Source organism: Sceloporus occidentalis, unplaced genomic scaffold (genome assembly GCF_023333645.1).
Source record: "Sceloporus occidentalis isolate IW3139 unplaced genomic scaffold, rSceOcc1.0.p SCAF_59, whole genome shotgun sequence".
Taxonomy (NCBI): domain Eukaryota; kingdom Metazoa; phylum Chordata; class Lepidosauria; order Squamata; family Phrynosomatidae; genus Sceloporus; species Sceloporus occidentalis.
Genome location: NW_028317039.1, coordinates 756,282 through 778,696, shown reverse-complemented (window position 1 = coordinate 778,696; position 22,415 = coordinate 756,282). Strand labels below are relative to the sequence as shown.

The 22,415-nt window shown below is 37.6% G+C and overlaps 1 protein-coding gene across 1 annotated transcript in view; it reads right to left on the bottom strand.

Moving 5' to 3' along the window:
* Nucleotides 1–1,714: 1,714 nt before the first annotated feature.
* LOC149287530 (DNA-binding protein SATB2-like) overlaps nt 1,715–22,415 on the bottom strand; it is a 122,719-nt gene continuing 102,018 nt past the window's right edge. The window contains exon 11 of the mRNA XM_089492683.1: nt 1,715–2,176. Coding sequence (XP_089348809.1) covers nt 1,715–2,176 — 462 coding nt within the window. The remainder of the gene's footprint in view (nt 2,177–22,415) is intronic.

Sequence of the window (22,415 nt, the reverse complement as noted above, 5' to 3'; positions counted from 1 at the left end):
GGTGCATGCAACCCCATGGAGTAGTTCTGAATTTCCCAATATTATATATATCAGTTTATCACCAACATTTCTTGTCACCAATATTTATCAAGAATAATATATGATATGATAGAAAGATTATTAAAAAAATCAACTTGTCCACAAATTACAGGTTTGGCTAGTAGCATCTAGGTTTGGCTAGGGCAACTGTCTTAATCATCTTAACACCACTCAGGAACAGGGAGAAAATATCTGCTGCAGTCCCTGTAACCCATTACAGTAGTCACTACAGCTTCTCCAAGCCATGCTACAACTGTACATTTTTTGCACTATAATAACCTATTAACTTGCAGTATGGTAGGTGAGAAATGAGCATCAATCTCACTCCAACTTTCATCAGTCTGCTACACTAACGCTTATCCCTTCCCCTTGTAAATGCTGATTGGCCAGAGTGAAAAAAGTAAGGAAAAGCCTTTGCCATCAATGAGACCATCCCTATTATTTTGGCTACTCCACCTTATCAATCATTGATATGTACCCTCCTATACACATTCCCTCATCAACAAGCGACAAAAAGGCTTGTAACACACACAAATCATGATGAATTTTCAGCACTTTTGCAGTTACATCAATTTTGTCAGAAATCACCCTTGTTTTCATTGATTTGTACAAATACACAAAACAGGCGATTTTGGTTAAAAACAAAGTTTGTACGAAAACAAATGCACAAGCCTACTACATACTATGAATCCATGACAGGTTCATTAGGATATATACATGGAAGTGGAAAGTATCAATTAATGACTACACAGCAAGATAAATGAATCAACCTCATTTAGAAAACGTAAATGATTGCTAAATATACAAGTTCAATGTGTGCACGCACTAAGAAGCCAGCCACATCTGGACTGCTCTACTGCCCCAGGAAAGGAATTATGTGTTTATCACCAAATCAGTTTTTTACAGATACAATGTATTTTCCATGAATCCTTATATTATACAAGTTTATTGCCTTTTTTACTTTTCCAACACGTATTGTTAAACAAAATACACTCACTATGCGACCAGAACCAAAGCCAGAGACAACGCAAAAAAGTCAACAATGAAAAAAAAATTCCAAAGAAAAACACAGTTAAAAAATCACCCTGAATCTCAATGAGATTGGGCAGTTTGTTAAAGAGAAATCCCAGATCATCACACTTCAAAGTGGTTTTTAATATATAACCCAGTTTGGAACTCATTTCACAGTCTATACATCAATAATGAAATGTTGCTTCCCATGCAATTTATATGTCTGTGTATATATATATATATATATGTGTGTGTGTGTGTGTGTGTGTGTTTGGAAGTGTAAGCATGCAAAGGTACACATACACACACACACACACACACACACACACATACATATATATATATATATATATATGTACACATACAAATGCACGCACATACATAGTTTAGATATATAAATACTTCCTTTGTTGATATTATCAGTCTTCAGGACCTGAAATTTGATTAAATCATCTTTATAAGAGCGAGATGAGTGGGGATAAAAGTTTTGCACGTTTGCTTCTAGTCATATATATAATTTGTATGCTCAAGTGGCAAGGCAAATTTTCATGACAGCAATATCACACCCTCTGCACGTTGTGGAGAGTTCTACAAGTAGTAATGGTGATTTTTTGTACACTTGCATTGCTTGTATGTTTTTGTTGTTCCTGGATGTTCTTTTGTGTTATCTCTGGTCTTCCTCTGACTGGCTAGCCTTGGTTTTGCAAATGTTTTCCTCCCCTTGTTCAGCTGAGTACATCTCCTCCATGCCCTCCTCACTATCATTTTCTTCTGATTCTGTCAAAAGCTCTTCATCTTTATATTCTGCCACATCCACTGCTATGCCCAGGTGTTCCTTAAATATACCGTGGTGCTTTACATGGTAGCGCTGATTCTGGAAGAACTTTATGATGGTATGCTTTGGGAGATCAAGCTGGGCAGACAAAGTATGGATGGCTTCTTGGTCAGGATAGAGACCTACATCATGGATGAAGCTCTGAAGGATTCCTAGAGCCTCCAGTGAAATTTTGGTGCGGGATCTGGGTTTTTTGGTGCAGCTGTCATCAGGTGGAAGTGGGGCAACAGGTGCTTCATCTCTTGGTGGTGAGGTCTCTTTGGCTGGCTGAGATTGTTGCCCAAGAAGAACCTATTAAAATGAAACAGAGTTTATTTTTAATTACAATGTGTGAGTACCTACTTCTAGTAAAAATAGCATGTACATCTTATTTCACATCATCAAATAATTTTTTCAAAATAAAACAGAGAAGCTGTCCAAAACTGTTTCCGTGACACATTTCTATGTTTGGAAATCACTGCTAGCTTTTTAAAATGTACTCCCTAAACCAGGGATGGCCAACTTGTGGGCCTCTGGATGCAGTACAAATACAGCTCACAGGATCTGCAATGGTGCAAGACGATGAAGAACCACTAGTTGTCTTTAGTATACTTTCCAAACTCTTTGCAATGGTTAAATACCTAGCCGGCCGCTTCTTTGTTGTTTGTTTTTGTTTAACCAATACCGTGCATAGGTAACAACTAAAGTATCTTGTGTAAGACCATCTGAAGTATATACTTCTGCTTCTGAGCTACTGTTTTTACTGGGAGACTAGAACCTGAAGTTTTTCTATAGAGGGTTACCAATAAAGTCCTTTGTTTGTTTTATAATATGTCCAAAAACTATTGATAAATCATATGAGTAGGAAAGCCTCACATGTAGTTGACTATAGCAGATACAGTGCCTTCAATCTCGGTGTGCTGAAATATTTTGTGAAGCGGGGAATGGAAACCAGCTGGAATGCATGTGTAAAATATAATGGCCTGGAGGGAAGGAAGTGAGATTTTGAATAAATGAGTGTAGGAAAGTATATAATATACTGTATCATTGGGTTGGTGATCTGGATTACATATAAGCACCAGTTAGTGCTATTTTGCTATTGGACTAGGAACAAATCAGAAAAGTATATGTGTTACTATGCGAGCAGCTGTCTTATCATTGTTTCAGATGGCAGAGAAGACTTTAGATGACCAAGAATATGCATGTCCAAAAGTGAATTGCAACCTGTAGGCAATTGGTGTTGGCAAGGCATAAATTCGTTGTTTTTTTGTGGGTTTTTAAGATTTATTTTTAATGACACGTGTTATGGTGGTTGTGTTGTGCTGAAACAGGCTTCCCTACAAAAAGAAATCAAGCATGTTGAGCCATTTCTAATCAACCAGAATGTGCATATTTAGTTTACTTTAAGTTTCCAACAGCTTTGAACAGGGCGTAGTCTTTAATCGGTTAATCCACCCATCATATGCACTAAATGCGTATGATAGCTGAATGTGTCCTTTTTGTGTGGTACTTCTTCCTAATCCATGATGGATACTGCATAATCCCCCATATTAATTTTCCTCTTTGCCTGCTCTTGGCTCCTAGCCTTGCAGGAGATGTGTTTGGCCAAATGTATCTGCTGCTGCCTGCACTCACCTGGTTTGCTTACTGCCAGTTGTTCCAGTGCTGGCTCAGCAAGGGCTCTGTGTGGGGTCTAATAAACCCTCTGGTGCTCATTTGCAGGAAGCTTTCACACTGTTTTCAATAAGAGAGCACTTTTCTGCCAATGATTGGCTTTTTGAAGCAGCCAATCAGTGTTGTAAAAATTGGGTAATGAAGTTGGTGGTGTACTGCAAGTTTGGAACTGCAGCTTCTACTAACAGTAATAGATTTTATGGTTAAAAATGCATTTTAAAGTACTTACAAAGTATTTTAATATGCATTCTTCTTTTGTGGGCTTTGTGGGATACTGAAGAACACAAAACTTTTCTTCTATATAGATGGTAAGCTCTCTAAACTGTCAACCCAGTCTGCAAGGAAGGTATTGGTTGAATGATTGTGGAAAGCTATAGAGATTCATGCATTTTCTTGAAGACCATTTAGGATTTATGGTGTACAGTGACAGACTAGACCAGGGGTGGGCAATTAATTTTCCCATGGGGCCACATGAGAAATTGGAATGGTTTTAGAGGGCCAGACCTCTACAAACTACAAACTCCGAAGCCTTGTCCATTTTGTTAACTTATGTGCTGTTTAATAAAGTTATTCAAGCCTACGTCATTGGTAGAGGTGCTTGAATAAGTAAGGCCTGAATAACTATTAGCACAGCACAGAAGTGAACAAAATGAACAAGGCTTCGGAGTGCATACCGTATTTTTCGCTCTATAAGACGCACCTGCTGATAAGACGCACCTAGATTTTAGAGGAGAAAAAAAAGGAAAAAATATTTTGAGCTAAAAAATGGGCTAAAATATTTATTACAATAACTGAATAAGCTATGAACACAGTAAGACACACACAGACACAGTAAGACACACACAGACACAGTGAGACACACACAGACACAGTGAGACACACACAGACACAGTAAGACACACACAGACACAGTAAGACACACACAGACACAGTAAGATACACACAGACACAGTGAGACACACACAGACACAGTAAGACACACACAGACACAGTAAGACACACACAGACACAGTAAGACACACACAGACACAGTGAGACACACACAGACACAGTAAGACACACACAGACACAGTGAGACACACACAGACACAGTAAGACACACACAGACACAGTGAGACACACACAGACACAGTAAGACACACACAGACACAGTAAGACACACACAGACACAGTAAGACACACACAGACACAGTGAGACACACACAGACACAGTAAGACACACACAGACACAGTAAGACACACACAGACACAGTGAGACACACACAGACACAGTAAGATACACACACACACAGTAAGACACACACACACAAACACAGTAAGACACACACACACAGTAAGACCTCCCTCCCTAACCCCCCTTCTCAGTATCTCCCCTCTAACTCCCTAACCCCCCCTTCTCAGTATCTCCCCTCTAACTCCCTAACCCCCCCTTCTCAGGATCTCCCCCCCCCCCGCCCCGGTCACTTACCTTAAACTCCTGTGTTGGAAGCGTGAGGCGTTTGTCTCGGGTGCCGGCGCTTCACTGCTGATCGCCGGCGTCTGACGTCATATGCCGGCGCCCAGCGTAAAGCGCCGGCACCCGAGACAAACGCTTCCAACACAGGAGTTTAAGGTAAGTGACCGGGGCGGGGGGGGACACCGGACTCATTGGTGAGTCACCAGGACACTCTTTGCGGGCCGGTCCGAGCTATTCAGCGGGCCGGATGTGGCCCGCGGGCCGTGCTTTGCCCAGGTCTGGACTAGACAGTAGCTATGGTTTTATCCAAATGTTCTATAGCATCAGCAGGAACATGTCTGACAGTGTCATCTTTGAGATTTAGGACTGGAAATCAATATCAGAAATATATCTGAAAATATGCCAGGTGTTCAAGACCTTTTAATTTAGTTTATAACAACCCAATAAATATTTCTCCTGATTAAACCATTCAATTGGTTGCTATTAGGTAGACGTTACACACTACAGATAAGGCAGTCAATGTTGGTATCTGTTCCTTATCATGTTGCGTAATATCCTTTATAACAATTCTGAAAATTCATAATTCTATTGCATATAAATATAGTGAAAACATTTCCCCATCTAAAAATTCTCCATAAAGATGTCACTAACATTGAGAATAACCTAACAGTTATATGAAGTTAATATGTTGTAACAGTAAAGAATGAATCAAAACAATGACCAATCATATTATATACTTTGTTTCAACTGCTTTGTTCTGTAGAAAATGGAAAAAAATCCATGCAAGACATTGGTTAATATTGGTGCTTTGCAGACTGAAATATAGTGAAACTCTCAAGAGAATCTCAGTTTTATTAAATATAAGTAAATATATATATTTACAAAGTGAAATTTTAGAGTACAGGTGTTACATTACTTTTTTACTTCAGGCAGGATTAATATTACTTTTTTTCAAAATTTCTTTTCTCAGTAAATAAAATCTGCGTTCTCCAATATAAAAAGAGTGCATCAAGGAAAATCAATAGTAGCATGCAAGTCAGACATGGAAATATGTGTTCGATTTCATCCAGCCTGGACCAAGTTTTCTTTAATAATAGAGAAGTTGCTCATGGCAGAGCTGGCCACATATATTGTTTTTATGTAGCATAGGTTGATAACTTACACAATAATTACATGAAATGGTGTTAGGTCTAAGAAGGTTCTGTACTTTATTTGAGTCGATTATTTGTGCATTGATGTTTATAAACCCTAAGCTAGCTGTACACTGTGGGACCCTCTGGCAATGCCTATGAAAGGCTAAATACATTTACCGAACATGTATAGCTTAAGGGAAATACAAGAGATAGATGACATTGGTGATATAATAGTAACACAAAATGGGTTTGACAAAGTTCAGTATATACACTATATGGACAAAAGTATTGGGACACATGACCATTACAGCAACAGGGACTTTTATGACATCTCATTTTAAATAAATATACATTGATATTTAATTGGTCCCCCTTTTGCAGCTATAGCAGCTTCTATTTTTCTGGGAAGGTTTTCCACAAGATTTTGTAGTGTTTCTGTTGAAATATTTGCCCATTCATCCAGTAGAGTATTTGTGGGGTCAGGGACTGATGGTGGACGAGAAGGCCTGGCTCGCAATCTCTCTTCCAGTTCATATAAGTTCGATAGGGTTGAGGTCAGGGCTCTGTGTGTCAAGTTCTTCCAGACCAAACTCATCCAACCATGTCTTTATGGACTTTGCTGTGTGCACTGGGGCACAGGCATGCTGGAATAGAAAAGGGACCCACAATGTTGGAAGCATTGTCCAAATGTCTTGGTATGCTGAAGAGGACATAACTGTTGGTGTAATGGTCAGGAGTCCAAATACTTAAGTCCATATAGTGTATGTGTCAATGGAGGAGAAGTGGAGGGACAAAAAGTCATAGCAGAACGTTAGAGGAATAAAGTCTTAATTTAATTTTAGAAAGTACTTTTACTCATTTTACTGGCTGAAAGATGGAGTGGCGTTCTAGAAGAAATTAATACCATATGGTTCTTGAAACAGACTTAATGCTACCATTAACACAACACAGGGCCAAGTACCAATATTATATTACACTGTATTAACAGCGAAGTAATTAGTATTTTAGTTATGTCTTGTATGAGGAAAGAGCAAGTTTGAGAGACATTTCACAGCTAAATGGCACAGGGTTTGGTAAGTGAATGGATGTGAGGATGAAGGAGTAAGTAAAATCAGGTGTAGTGTTAAGGTAACAACAGGAGACAAGGTGCTCAGTCTTTGAGATGTTCAGCTTCAGGTTGTGGTTTGCCATCCAGGATGCAACAATTAGTTAAGCGAGAGAGGAAAATTACATTATTGAAAATAACTAAAATAATCAAATATGTTAATTGCATTTTATTCAATGCTTTTATGTTTTTTAAAAGTCATAAGAAGCCATTGTGGGGAACACATTGTGTAAAACAGGGGAAAGCATTAAAACAAAGGATTTATCTGTGACCCATATTTAACATAGGAAATAATTGGACATCCACTAAGGACCTCAATATGTAATATCACACATTTGTAAGAACAATACATAACAGAGATATTATTTTTAAGGAATTTGATATTTTTCTAGAATTGTCTCTCAATCAAACTACAAGGAGCAGCTGCTTAATCTGGTAATAAATTAGTGCCTACCCTGACTGTAAAGACAAATAAAATATTCTAATCCTGCTGCAACTCTCATCTGTGTCTAAGTGAAGATAACTGATAGACCACAAAACTTCAGGTATAATATAAACTCATGCTAAGTTTTAAACATTTTTTTCAGGATAACAGAGGATTATTTATAAACTACCATGGCTCTCATGGTAAGGCTGCAACAATTACGCAAAATACCCCAAATAATTAAATAATTGATGTCAATTAAAAGTATGCTCTAATATTCAATGTTTTTTTTTTTTTTTTAAATCTTACATACAATCCGTATTATTTTGATTACATTTAAACGTAGTTGAATCAATACATAGCATGAAAAAGCATATTCCTGTCAATTTTAAGGTATGCTTCTTATTAAACTAAATTTAAATCTGCATGTAACGATCAGAGTGAAAATAAAAATGACCTGGTGTTTGTGGTGCCACAATGCTAATTCTGGCTGACTATGTTGATCTTTTGATCTTGGCTTTTATAATAAACACAGAAATGAAGTCAATAATGGCAAGATGGTGTCCCCAAAAAGATGCAGGAAAACCACAGGAACAATATATTTGCCAAAATCTTTAGATTGTATTATTGGACATTTTAAAAAGATATTCTTACAACATTGATGAAATAAATGTGTTTGGCCTGTTTGATATAATAGCCAATTTAACTACATAGCTTTTACTAAGTTTGCAATCTAATGTTTGACTCATTTGTTGAGGTCTTTTGCGAAAAATACTCTAGATTGTAATGTGCTTGAAATATGACCCACCAACAAAAAACAGAATCCAATTCTGACCGCAGACTAAAGGTTTACTACCCTATTCACTCTCTGTTTTACCTTTACCCTGAAAACAGCTGTTTCTGAGTTAGACTGTACCACAACCTGCCCCCATCGCTTCCTGAATGCCTTTGTAACTTATCTAGAAGTGATCTTTGTACACAGTGCTGAAATTAGAGAAACTAAATGAAGAAATTATAGATGCTAAAAACAAACCACATTCTCTTGGCACGTGGTATCCATTAATCCTAAAACGTGGGTTTATTAACTCTTCTTGAGACAAAGTTCACAAATAAAGTGTTGTGATAAATAAAATTATTTGGAAGCTCCGTGGAATTTATTTTTTGTCACCTTTCTGGTTAGGCTTGTCACATAAATTCATCATTTTTTACTTGCAGAATACAGCAACATGTAATAAAGTTTAAAATAACAAGGGTTGGACAAGATGTGCAACATTATCTATTTTTTTATGTAGAGTCTGGGCACCTGTAGCCATTGGTCACTTGGAAGAAGCATCACTTAGGGTGAGGCATTAGTAGCTAGAAGAGGGAGGCGATTCTGCCACTTCACAGATCTCTGGTCAGGCCTCACCTAGAGTATTGCGTACAGATCTGGAAACCCCATCTCTAGAAGGATATTGACACATTGGAGATAGTTCATATTTGCTCCATTTCACTTCATTACCAGATAAGTTAATTCAGTGTATACTTTGTTTAAATCTTTGGAAACAAATTTACATATAAACAATGGCTTTCTAATTTAGAGGCAAAATAGTGTCGTCTGCAGTAATCTCTCTTTTTTGTTTGTGCCATTTAACCCTTTTTAGACCTTTTACAGAAGCACAAGTATTTTCAGGGGGTCACTGATTAAAGGTAAAAGCTCTAGTGTGTATGGATGACATCAGTATATACTGTACAACCCCAAATAGGAGCTATGAGAAAAACCTAATATCTTACATGTGCTTCTGTGTTTAAGATGAATCTTAATAAATGCAACTATTTTACTGTTGGTGACTGGGATTTATATTAACATATTCCTGCTGTCCTGATCAAATGCGATTGTATTACAATTCTGGGAGTGTCTTTTGATTATGCAAATAAAATGGAGAGATCTAGGGATACTGTTTTAGAAAAATGAAATTGTAAAATATATTATTGGGGAAATTTTAATCATGAAGGCAACAGTTTTACCAGTTATGTTGTATTTATATATATAAATATATTAAAAAACTTTGGAATCCCAAAATGGAGAGACTAAAGCTGCCAGTGGCTCCTGCCTGTCCTGCTTCCAGGTTACTCTTTCTACCAACCCTTTTCTACCAATAGTTTTTAACCTTGTAGGCAGATGGCACCAGAACTAAGATTGTGGCAGGCAGCTGCCTGGAAGGAGAGTCATAAGTCCATCTGTTCTATACATATCCAGTACCCGCAACCATGACAGGTGAATTTACTAATCTGGAGTTTGTGGGAGTCTACAGGAGAATTGCATGTACCATGCCTGTGTCCAATAATTTATTAATTTATGTAACTGTATCCCTAACTCATTGTTGTCTGAAATACAGTCATTTCAAGTAGGTATAACTTTTTGCGGAGTTTATTTTTAAGTGAAAAATAGTTATTTCATAAGTATTTTACTTGACAAGGTTTAAAATTAACTAATGAATAAAGGTAAGGTGCATTTGAAACAGCACCTGAGAAAATGAAGGATTGCTGCATCAATGCATTTCTTTACCATATATACAGTAACATAGTTTGGCAGCATATAGCTGATTCAAGATTACATAGTTGTTGTGTTAGAATGTATTTAGGGTTAAAAAATACCTCTAAGGCATGTAAAAGTTTTATGATTGTCCACCAAGAGCCACCGCAAACATCTAATAACTATAGTAGTTAGTGAATAGTAACTAGTTTAACCAGATGTATTAAACTTACTTTCATCCATATTAAAAATGAAATTTTATTCGCCAATCAAAACTTGTTTAATGTTTAAAGATGTTTCAAATGCAAACATTTATTGGGCATATACGGATTTTAATAAAACTTTATAAGTAAACAGAGCTAAATAAAGTGGCTATTAAGCCAAGTTAGGGTCTCTCATGGTTTGAGTCGATATTTTAAAGTCACTCATAGAAAATACCAGTAGGCACAATATTTTTGCATTTGATGGGTTACATGATGTATTTATTGCAATTTTCATAAATAGCCTTCTCTTTTTACTACTGTAGTATTCTGTAGAGGTGTTCATCATTAGATCCCATTCCTACCGTGTTACAAATGAAACAATTATTGAGGCAAAAAAAGTATGTTGTGATCTATAATTCTCAGCACTACACCCAGAGCACCTGGAAATTACACATTTACACCAGAAGGGAATGTCCAAATCAGCAGTTAGTTATGTGTGTGTTAGCACTTGCATCTATCATAAGCCAGACCATGCATTACAGCAAGGCACACCTGAACTTTTAAGTATCAGCGTTTAAAGATACTATGTATTTGGTTTCTTGTTTTTGTCCCTTGCTGGCCTGTTTGTAGTAAAAAAACAAACATGCAGAATCACTCAGAAGTGTAGAAGACTGTGCATCTGTATCAGTGAATAGGATTTATGATCCAATTGTGGGCGGGCGTGCCTGAGGCACAGGGTTTTGTAGAAGGTTACTAGGCCAATATCAGCTCAACCTGGCTATTTCTTTGATGAAAACATTCTAAAACACCATAGGACCACAGGTATACTGTTAATTTGTATATATTTGTTAATTGTACATATTTACAGAATGTTTTCTTCATCTAATAAAACACATCTATTGTTAAACCCTCTCTGTACCAAGGTTTTGTAATACCCTATGTACTGAACATTTTTAACCATATATTGGTTTAATCAATATCCCTCTTTTATGTTATACACATGCTAGTATTTAAAGAAACTATACTAAAATTTTAAAAAAAAATGTTTTGCAATATTGCTTAGAATTTCTTCTATAGCCCCCTAAGGACCAGGCTGTATTTTTATTTTTTGTACCCTTCGTGACCAAGGCTGTTTTACAGTGATACCACCCATGCATAAACTTCTACAGTACACACATTGAACCAATGGGAAAAAATTATCCAAAATATATTCATTAACTTGTCCTGATTTGGAAACCACCTAACATGGCCAGGATTTTCATCTATTTTGACCATTATAGGGCAAATATTACAAGGCATGCATCACGTTTTTAAAATGTAATTTTTTTCAAATTTGGCATGGTAGTCTAATAACTGCAATAGTTGTCACAGATTCTGATTATCCCCCCCAAAATTATATGTTTATGAATAGTAGATAAGTCAAGGTGTACAACTAGGGTCATTTTGACACTTTTCAAACAGGGATTTTATCGCCAATTGCTGCCAAATTTTGAGGTATTTTTATGTTTTTTTTGCATATGTTTCAATGTTGCTTTAGATTTCATATTATATTTTGTATAGAATATGTGCAACTGCAGAAACACCAAATTGTGTTCACCAACATCCCCTGGTTCCAACAAGGCCTCACATGCATGGTTCATGCATTTTTTGAGGAAGCTATGAGAGCAAAACTGGAACATGCGCATTTTAGTTTTCAAATTTGGAATTTTCAGAAATTGGTTTACTGGGCCCATATCCCATTTGGGACATTTTGGAAGCCCCCCACTGTAAATTACCCCATAAAAGTATATATTTATGAACAGTAGACAAGTCAAGGTGTTCAACTAGGGTAGTTTTGACAGTTTTCAGGCAGCCATTTCTTCATTGATGTCTGCCAAAGTTCACAGAAAATGTATTTTAACGCATACATTTCAATGTTGCAATTTATTTCTTGCACAGCATATGTGCAACAGTGGAAGAAAACACCACATTTTATTCACCAACATCCCCTGGTTCCAACAAGGCCTCACAAGCATGGTTAATGCATTTTTTGAGGAAGCCATGAGGCCATAACTGGAACATGCGCAAGTTTTCAGTAATTCGTTTACTGGGCCCATATCCCATTTTGGAAGCCCCCCCCACTGTAAATTACCCCATAAAAGTATATATTTATGAACAGTAGACAAGTCAAGGTGTTCAACTAGGGTAGTTTTGACAGTTTTCAGCCAGCCATTTCTTCACTGATGTCTGCCAAAGTTCACAGGGAAACTATTTTATTATTTTATTAACGCATAAATTTCAATGTTGCATTGAATTTCTTGCACACCATAAGTGCAACAGTAGAAGAAAAGTTACTCCACCAAACCATATCTTTTTTAAAACTAGACACCCCAAGGTATTTCAAATGCAATTTTAACCCTTTCTCATCACGAATTCTACCACTAGCATTTGCCAAAGTTTGTGCTGGTAATTTTTGTTGTATTTTTTTTTTAACACAAATTGTAATTCAGGTATGAATTTACAGTTCCTGGTATATACCACTGCCAAACAACAGCCCAATATGTGTTCAGCAGCATCTCCCATGCCATGCATGGGTTTGTTTGGGAGGTACAAACGATCGCTTCCTAAGCTGTTTTAGCCTACCGCTGCAGCGATCTTTGATGATCGATGTGCGGCGGCCATTTTTCTTGTGGGGAGGGCTTTCCTCCCCGGATCCACAGTCAGCCTCACTTGTGAGGCTTCTGTGGATGCTGCAAAGCTGCAAAGTTTATCACATTGCACTGCAAGCCCGTACATGTACGGGCTTTGTCGTTAAGGGGTTAAACAAAGCAGATACATCTCACCATAAGTAGCAGAGTAGGAGGCATATCAAGTATACAGACTAAAACAACCAGAAAAGGTGAAATCAAAGCGCTGTGAAGTGAGAAAGAGCTTCAAACCAATACTCAGGGCATTCTCCCTTAAATCACCCAAGATATAGAACAACAAAAAACAAATAAGAGTAGGTGAGCTGTAAATTTTTATTAAAAAATGTGTTTAAAACACCACAGTGATCAAATAATGAAATAATATACTTATATATGTTTATATATATCTCTCCACGGTTGTTCATCCAAGTAGATTGATGATCATTTACATGGAAAACAAACAAAATGGTCCATACATAGCGCAACTTGTAGCCAAGTGATAGAGACAACAAAATGAATAAATAAAATTAATGCCGAAGGGACTAATATGCTGAAAAGATACCAATACAAATTTAATAAATAATTAAAGAGCAATCAAACAATAGGTTGTCCGAATCTTCAATATCTGTAATCACGGATATAAAAATATATATGCTTACGAGAGCAGACACAAATATGCGTGTTGGAAAAGCTTCACAGAGACGCTGATATAAGAACTGTCACGACCACGAACACCAAGGCACTCACCGCAGAAGTTCTTCTGCTCCGAAACCCCTCACCAAGGGAGACCCTTAGAGACAGGGAGTAGAGGCTGGGATGATTCCAACAGTGAGGAGGCCTGATGCAGGTGGATAAATTAAGGGCCGAGTTGGTGTGCAAGGTGCAGAAGCCCCGACAGCCGGAGCCGGTAGGCAATAGGAGCTGAGCCGGGGTTAATTCTGGTAACGTGCACAGGATGGCTGGGTCGGTAACAGAGCAGGTAATCAGACGAGCCAGGTCGGTAACGGAGCGGGTAATCAGGCGAGCCAGGTCGGTAACAAAGCGGGTAATCAGACGAGCCGGGTCGGTAACAAAGCGGGTAATCAGACGAGCCAAAAAACTGGTAACCAGGATAAGCAGGATACGGTAACAAATCGTCAAGCAAAAGAATTGTCAGGCAGGCAAGGGTCAAAAACTAAAGCAATAATAACAGCAGCAAAAGCTCTCGATACTCAGACCACAACAGGGTACAGAATGAAGCAGTTCCAGGGTTTTTAAACTTGGCGCCCTTACAAGCTCCGCCCCCTGGACCGCGTCATTACAGTTCTGGGTAATCTCCCAGAACTCCGCCTCCGGACCCGTCCAGCCGCGCCCCCATCAATACAGACAGGAGGAACGCCACTGGACCGGGAGCGGGTAAGTACCGTATACTGGGGATCAGTGCTCCGTCGGGCATCATGATGCCGGACGGCAGCACTGTCCCCAGATCCCACATTCAAACCTCGATGCCGACGATCGGAAACCCAATCGTCAGCATCGTGGGAGACAACCGTAACCCCCGGAGCCGGGCGCTCGCAAGTGGTCCTCCGCCCGCGAGCACTCGTCACCGGGGAAGAGACCAAGACTCCTCGACGCCGGCGATCGAGGACTCGACCGCCCGCGTCGAGAGGGATACCCGTCACCCCCGGTAGCGGCTGCTCGCGAGCGGTCCTATGTACGCGAGCACCCGACACCGAGGGAGAGATCGTGACAAGAACCTTTCCTGAGTTCGTATGTCTCTCCTCTCAAAAAAAAACAGCAAACATCCAAGGCTAGCGGTACAGGTGGTTGCTTTGGTCGGCGTTTCTTTCCTCCTGGGAAGACGCCATTCAATTTCCGGATTCACGTACGTGACGTATTCCCCCAAACGGGGTCTCAAGGTATCCAAACTAGAGTTTAGCACTACGCGTTTCGCCAAATTCCTCGGATTCATCAGGTGCATTCTGGTTGCAATTCAATGTCCGTCTTATATATCATATAATGATGTGATTAACTATATCCACGTGTTGTTAAACTTAACCCATTTGTATCAATTCACATGGATGAAGGATATATTGAAATATATAATAAATTATTGAAATATATGTAATAAATTATTGTGTATTTATTTAGTAGGGATATTATATATATAATTAATTATAAAAAAAATAAGAAAATGTATATATAAAAATAAAATAATAAATAAATATTTTTAATTGTATTTAAAAATAGATAGTATATATATATATATATATATATATATATATATTTATAGATATAGAATTCTTCATCCATTTACAACAAAAATTATATCTGTTTATCCGTAAGACATATATGAAAAAATATTAAAATAAACATCACATTAATACCTAAAAAATAAATACATACATATTTATAAAATGTCATGATTATAATATATATGTATATTAAAATAGATAAAAAAATATATATATTATTATGAAGAGGCAATACCAATAGCATAAAAAATGTATTAAACTTAGAAGATAAAAAATTTACTTTAGGAGATCCTATTATAAGAAATTGAATAGGTCAAATGCAATATTAAATCCTTTTGGGGCTAGAGTTTGTAAATTAAATGCCCATTTCATCTCTTTCTGGCCTATAGTCCTTATTAGATTATCACCCCTCCAATACTTAGTAATGTTTTCAATTCCTATAAAATCTAAGCCCGTGGGATCTTTTTTATGTGTTTCCGTAAAGTGGGTACATAGAGACTGCTTGGGAGTACAAAGTTAGATTAGTCCAGGTAAGAATCAAAAAGGGTCTGGAACGGGTAGAAAGCAAAAGGAGTAAATCCAATAGGCAGCCCAGGTCAAAAAGGTAACAGGCTGGCAAAATGATAAATCCAATAGGCAGTCTGGATCAAAAATGTAACAGGCAGGCAAAATGGTAAATCCAAGAGACAGATCCAGAGTATGGCATGAACTATAGCTCCAAAGTAACTTAATGAACTCACACATCTGTAACTGGGAGGCAGGGATATAAATCCTGTTGATAAGGTCAGGTGTGTTAATGAAATAAGCTTCAGGTGAGGGAAGCAGGATAATAAAGCCTGCTGGTTAGGTCAGGTGTGGTAATGATATAGGCTTCAGGTGAGGGAGGCCTGGATATAGCATAACCAACAGAGCTGAACATAAATACACAGATTCTAAACATAACTAGACAAGACATACATGGTACAGGACACCACAAAGGACAGGAAACAAGGCAAGGAACACGGGATGGAGTGAGGAGCTGAGATCCTCAGATGCTTCTCCTTTAAGCAAGGATAGGATATCTCAAACAGGACATGGGGAGAGGAGAGAGGAACCGAGATCTTCAGATGAATAAGGGAAATAGGGCAAAGGTACATAAAATACAGACACACAAGTAAACAAAACAGCAAGCTGTGGAGAGGAGATCAACTCCAGGCAGACCTCTTAAAGAGGTGGCCACGCCTGGCAGTTTGCAGGGCTGGGGGTGAATCCTGGTCCTACTGACTCCATGTACTATATGGCATATCTTTGAAGCCTGCTAATTCTATTTACCCCATCAAACCATATGTTTTTGAAAACTAGACACCCCAAGGTACATTTTTTTAAGAAGACACCCTTTGGGTATTTGAAATGCTAGTATTTTTCCATTTTTCCTTTCCATGTCAGGGTTTTTGGGAAGATACAAAGCTAATTTTAGCACTTGCTCATAAAAATAAACTTTATAATTAAATATCTAAATATATTTTTACTAATCATATTGTGATTAGAAAGCTGGGGTCCATTGACTTGCATGGTTGAATGCAGCACCTGTATTCAACCTGCAGAGAGATCCAGGAGAAGGAAGCTGGTAAAAATTTTTGCAGTGATGCTTGTGACCGCTCCGGAGAGCTGGGGTGGGTTATCAAGTGTCCCTGAATGCTTCGATATTGAGGCATTTCAACGACACAGTTTAAGCGCTTTCAAATCAGGCTTCCGTTGCTGTACAATAATGTCGGACGTTGACATCTGGTGGACCCTGCTGCCGAACTCGATGTTGCTGAATGCCTCAACCTCAAGGCATTACAGCAACACAGTTTAAGAGAAGAAAGCAATCTGATATCTTAGATCGCTTTCTAAGCTTCTTTAATGCCATGATATTAACTATTTTTGCATGACGTGCCTAGCACGTCACTGGTTGTTAAGTAGGTGCCACTGATAAACAATGATCAATTTTTGTTTGGCAACATCTCCTGATTACAAAAATACCCACATAAATATGTTTTATATATTTAAGATGGCCACATGTAGATCTTACATAGTAATGGGATGTCAGGGCTTTTTAAATTAATTAATGTATTTATTTTAATTATTATTATTGTTATCAGTGTAATAGAGATATTGATTTCTTTAGGAATTAAGTTTAGCTGCAGCAAATAGAATATTGTGGCTCAGCCACTAACTTGAATAATTAAAGAAAGAGATGATAAATACTTTGCAAAACTTTTCAAAAAGCATAAGATGCCACTTTTGAAAACTTAAAATGCATAATAGGGTGCTCTACCCCTCATATGGTATTTTACTTTTAAAATGCTGTTTATTTAAGTCATATATCTGACGTACAGTCTGAATGTAGTCTTAATCTTTGTTATTAAGATCTCTGCAGCATTGCATATATTTGCCAAAATATGTATGATCACTGTAAAACTGAATACTCTGTAAATTACATATTTATGGTATGTAATTGACCCTTGATTAGGCTAAGCACAGGGAATAGCTCTGGAGTCTTTATTAACTCTAATACCAACACAACAGAAAATATACCTAAATATCGTTTTCTGAGACAAAAAAGACAAATCAGGACAGCTTATTATACAATAAATGAAACCTATAAGTCCTCTACTCACATCACTATACACAGAAGACTCCCATCAAACACACTTCTGTATAGCATATCTATGTGCTTATTTGGTACGCTATTGGTCTTTGTTTCAGATTTACAAAAAGTATTAAATGATAAACACATTAACGTAGGTCAGGTTTCACAGGGACCAAAACTACTTCCAATAACTTCATTTGACAATAGATGTGTATTAAATATTACAAATTAATAAATCACAACTCAGTGCTTTCCTTGTTTGTTTAAGCATATGTTACCAAATGACAAAACAAAACCTGAGATAGAGTTCCATGTGCACTATTCTTTGAGATAATTAATTTTGATAGCTAACCAGTAGTGTCTTTGCAAATGTCACAAGAGTGCTAGAGGAATAACAAAAATCGCTGGGTTGAGGGTCCCTGTTTCCATATTTTAAGTGTGAATATGCTAATCATGTTTTTGTAATTATATTATGAAGGAAATAAATACAAGATTCAGATTTTATACCAAATGTAATCGAGTGACACACGAACAAACACCTTAATCATTGATGGTAACACATAGACATTGGGGTCTCAAAGTGCTGTATTTATCATAAATAAGCATTTACAGTTTCAGGAACAGAATCATAAAACTACAGAAAAAAAAGCATTCATACAGGAAAACAGGAATATATATCTAAATAAAGTTAGTGAACCTGCACAACAAAACTGCCACCATGTTTTGTTGTGCCTTTATAACAGGATGGTTCTCTAGAGAAAGCTGGTATCTCAGATTCAGCTACCCACTCTGAGCCCCACAGCCACAATAAATATTTAATCTACACATTTGAATCTTGCTGAAAGCTGTCCCCATTTCATTTGTAGATGGCTACATTTTGATGCATGTTCCCATCCACAAATGTGCAAAAAGGTATTGGTAGTTTAGTATACATTGCCACTAAACAGCTAGGGGAGCTAAGAGGTAAATATGTTGAGAGATGGTAAACGGACCAAATCCCAAGTGCCAGGTCACCATGGCAACTTAAAACCACTACCTAGCTTGGGAGGTATGCCTGGCTGAGCTCTTCCAGCTTTCAGGCTCCCCAGCAGCTCTCAAAATTGTATAACTTTACTTAGAACATGAAGTGGAACATATCAGCAGATGCAACAGGGACACAGAGAAAATTGTTGCATACACTAACCCTCCCATTACTTCCTCAGACCTGCTTGCAAGGCATGTAACCTGCTCCAGACTCCTACCCATACCCTTGCGAGACAGGATCGCCCAGTGATGTCAGTGGACTGTCCCGCTGACATTGGGGGTGTTCCCGCTGACATCGGGAAAAACACCCCCATTTACAGGGAGTGGGGCGCACCCGCGACCCAGAGGATTCGGATGATGGCCAGAGAAGCAGTGATTCTCCTGGAGTTCTCCGGGCCAAACCCAGAGAGTTCCCAGGTATACCCCTACCCCACCGATTACACAAGGGCATATCAGATTTGACTTTGAAGGGATTCAGTCTGGCAGTTTCTAAACCCGCTCGGTGTTGATTAAATATGATTTTATTGGCACCATGGCACTATGGAAGACTCATTTCTGTGTGATCTGAGGTTACTTTCTGGCACTTATCGTATGTGTGGCTCATTTTAGAGATTTTTATTCAAGCTACTGTCATTTTTATGGGATGAAATTTGCTGCGAAACCTTGATATTTGAAAATGTCTACTCGTTCATTATTTAAATGCCAGGCACTGGAGGGGTTAATCCTTACTTTTTTCATTCATACTTTTAACAATATACTAAACCCTTTATAACCCTGTTTGGCTCAGGGGAGAATACCTGATGTGGCATTATTAATTTAGAATGAATGTAATCACACATGCAAGGAGTTTAGAATATAAATATATGACAAATTGGTGTTAATTCCTGATGGATATTATATTTTTACAGCAAAGACATAATATTTGTTTGTTTTATAACTGAATCACTGTTTGTTCCCCACATATAGCAGTTCATGGTAAAAATAAATGAAAATAAAAACATGATTGGGGGGAAAACTGGCTCCTACATTTTTTGCCTGGCTCCTAGATCCAGACTAAATTTGTTAACTCATGCCTTATGTGTAAAGCTTGAGACAAAAGATAATATATGTATTAAAAGATGTAATGAATGCTGATTATAATGATACTCTTTGATATACTCTTCTGTACTGATAGCTGTCACAAACATGTACATTGCACCTGCTGTACATTGTATCACATATAAGAAACTCACTTAATATCTAAAGTTTTAAAAAAGGCATGTGCTTAGACATGGATTTTGAACACCATCAGATAATTATTTGAGTTGGGTTTTTTTGTAATCATACAGACTTTTTCCTGCCTAAATGTAATATTTTACTATTACATTTTATGAGACACATAGAATAAAATTTGAGGGTATAATTATTAAAATGTGCATAATTGTAGCAGCTTTTCACCTTATTTACTATCATACTGATTTGTGATAACATTTGGATTAGCGGTGATTTACTATGTTTACCTGTCAAACAAAGCAGTGAGTTAACCTACCATATAAACTACCACATAAGACCACTTGTAAATCTAACAAACTATGCTACATTATTCTGCCAGACTATGGACTATTGGTGTAAATTTCACAACCAACCAAATCTAATTTTGAATATGTTTAATAATGTACATATGCGACTTCAGCAGATAGGTTAGTAATGATTCATGATTCAATGCACCCATTTGGGAGCATAACACTAACATACTGTGTTAATAACTTATCTTACCAAACTGTCAATATGTTTGACATAAATATAAAAATTGACAGCAGATAAGAATCAATTCATCCCATCTAGTCTGCCCACATTTCCTGATGTAAATATTAAAATCTTAATCAGCCATTGGTCTCTTAGATTCAGGATAGTGCTATGCCTATCCACATTCCCTCCCTGTATTAGCCGCTACCATTTCTGCTGGGTACTGTTCCACTTATCTCCCATCCTCTCAGTAAAATAAAAGTGATATTTGAATACAAATGTGTGAAAAGGATAGTCCACCCTTTTTGAAATCTATGGTTTTGCATATTGGGACTTAACAACAATCCTCTGTTCCTTAGGAGGTCTAAAAAAAAGTAAAAACAACATCAGATGAACAACAACATATTACATTGCGTCATGATTTATTAAAGAAAAATAAAGCCAAAATGAAGAAACATTGTGTGAAAAACTAAGTACACCTTATGATTCAACAGCTTGTAGAACCATCTTTAGCAGCAATAACTTGAAGTAATCTTTTTCTTTATGACTTTATCAGTCTCTCACATCATTGTTCAGGAATTTGGGCGCGCTCATCTTTACAATGTTGCTTCAGTTCTTTGAGGTTTGCAGGAATTTGTTTATGCACAGCTATCTTAAGGTCTTGCCACAGCATTTCAATCGGGTTGAGGTCTGGACTTATGACTAGGCCATTGCAACAGCTTGATTCTTTTCTTTTTCAGGCATTCTGTTGTAAATTTGCTGGTGTGCTTGGGATTTTTGCATGACCTAATTTTGGCTAAGCTTCTGCTGTCGGGCACATGGCCTCACATTTGACTCTAGAATACTATGGTCCATGGTCGACTCAATGACTGCAAGGTTCCCAGGTCCTGTGGCTGCAAAACAAGCTCAAATCATAACCCCTCCACCACTGTGCTTAACAGTTCGTATGAGTTGTTTGTGCTGAAATGCTGTGTTTGTTTTTTGCCAAATGTGGCACTGTGCATTATGGCCCCAAACATCTCCACATTGGAGTAGAGAAGTCTTGTGGTTTGTTCAGATGCAACATTGCAAACCTAAGCCTTTTTCAGTCTTTTTCTAATTGTACTGGCATGAACTTTAACATTTAACATGCTAACTGAGATGTAACTCTTGGGCTTTTTGCAATTTCTGAGAGCATTGAATGGTCTGACCTTTGGGTGAATTTGATGGGTTGGCCACTCTTGGGAAGATTGGCAACTTTCTTAAATGGCTTCAACTTTTGAAAAATCTTTGTCACTGTACAATGATGGATTTTAAATTGTTGAGCCTTATAACCATTTCCATATTGATGGGCAGCAGCAATTGCTTCTCTAACATCATTGCTGATGTCTTTCCTGCTTGGCATTGTGTTAACACACATCTGAATCTGCTAAACCTTTGGGTTTTATAAAGGGGGTCACACTTGCTGGTGATCAATTGATCACGGGGGATTTGATTAGCAGCACCTGTCTGATACTTAGCATCTTAAGTCCTATGGAAGAAGTAAGGGTGTACTCAGTTGTTCACACATGGCTTATGCATTTAGCTTCATTTTTGTTGAATAAATCATGACATATGTTGTTGTTCATCTAAGGTTGTATCTAGACCTGCTAATAAACATACGTTATTATGTCCGGATATGCAAAACCACAGAATTTAAAGGGAGGGGACTTTCTTTTTCACACAACTGTAATATATATATATATATATATATATATATATATATATATATATATATAGTGGGTTTCTCTACGTGTTAAT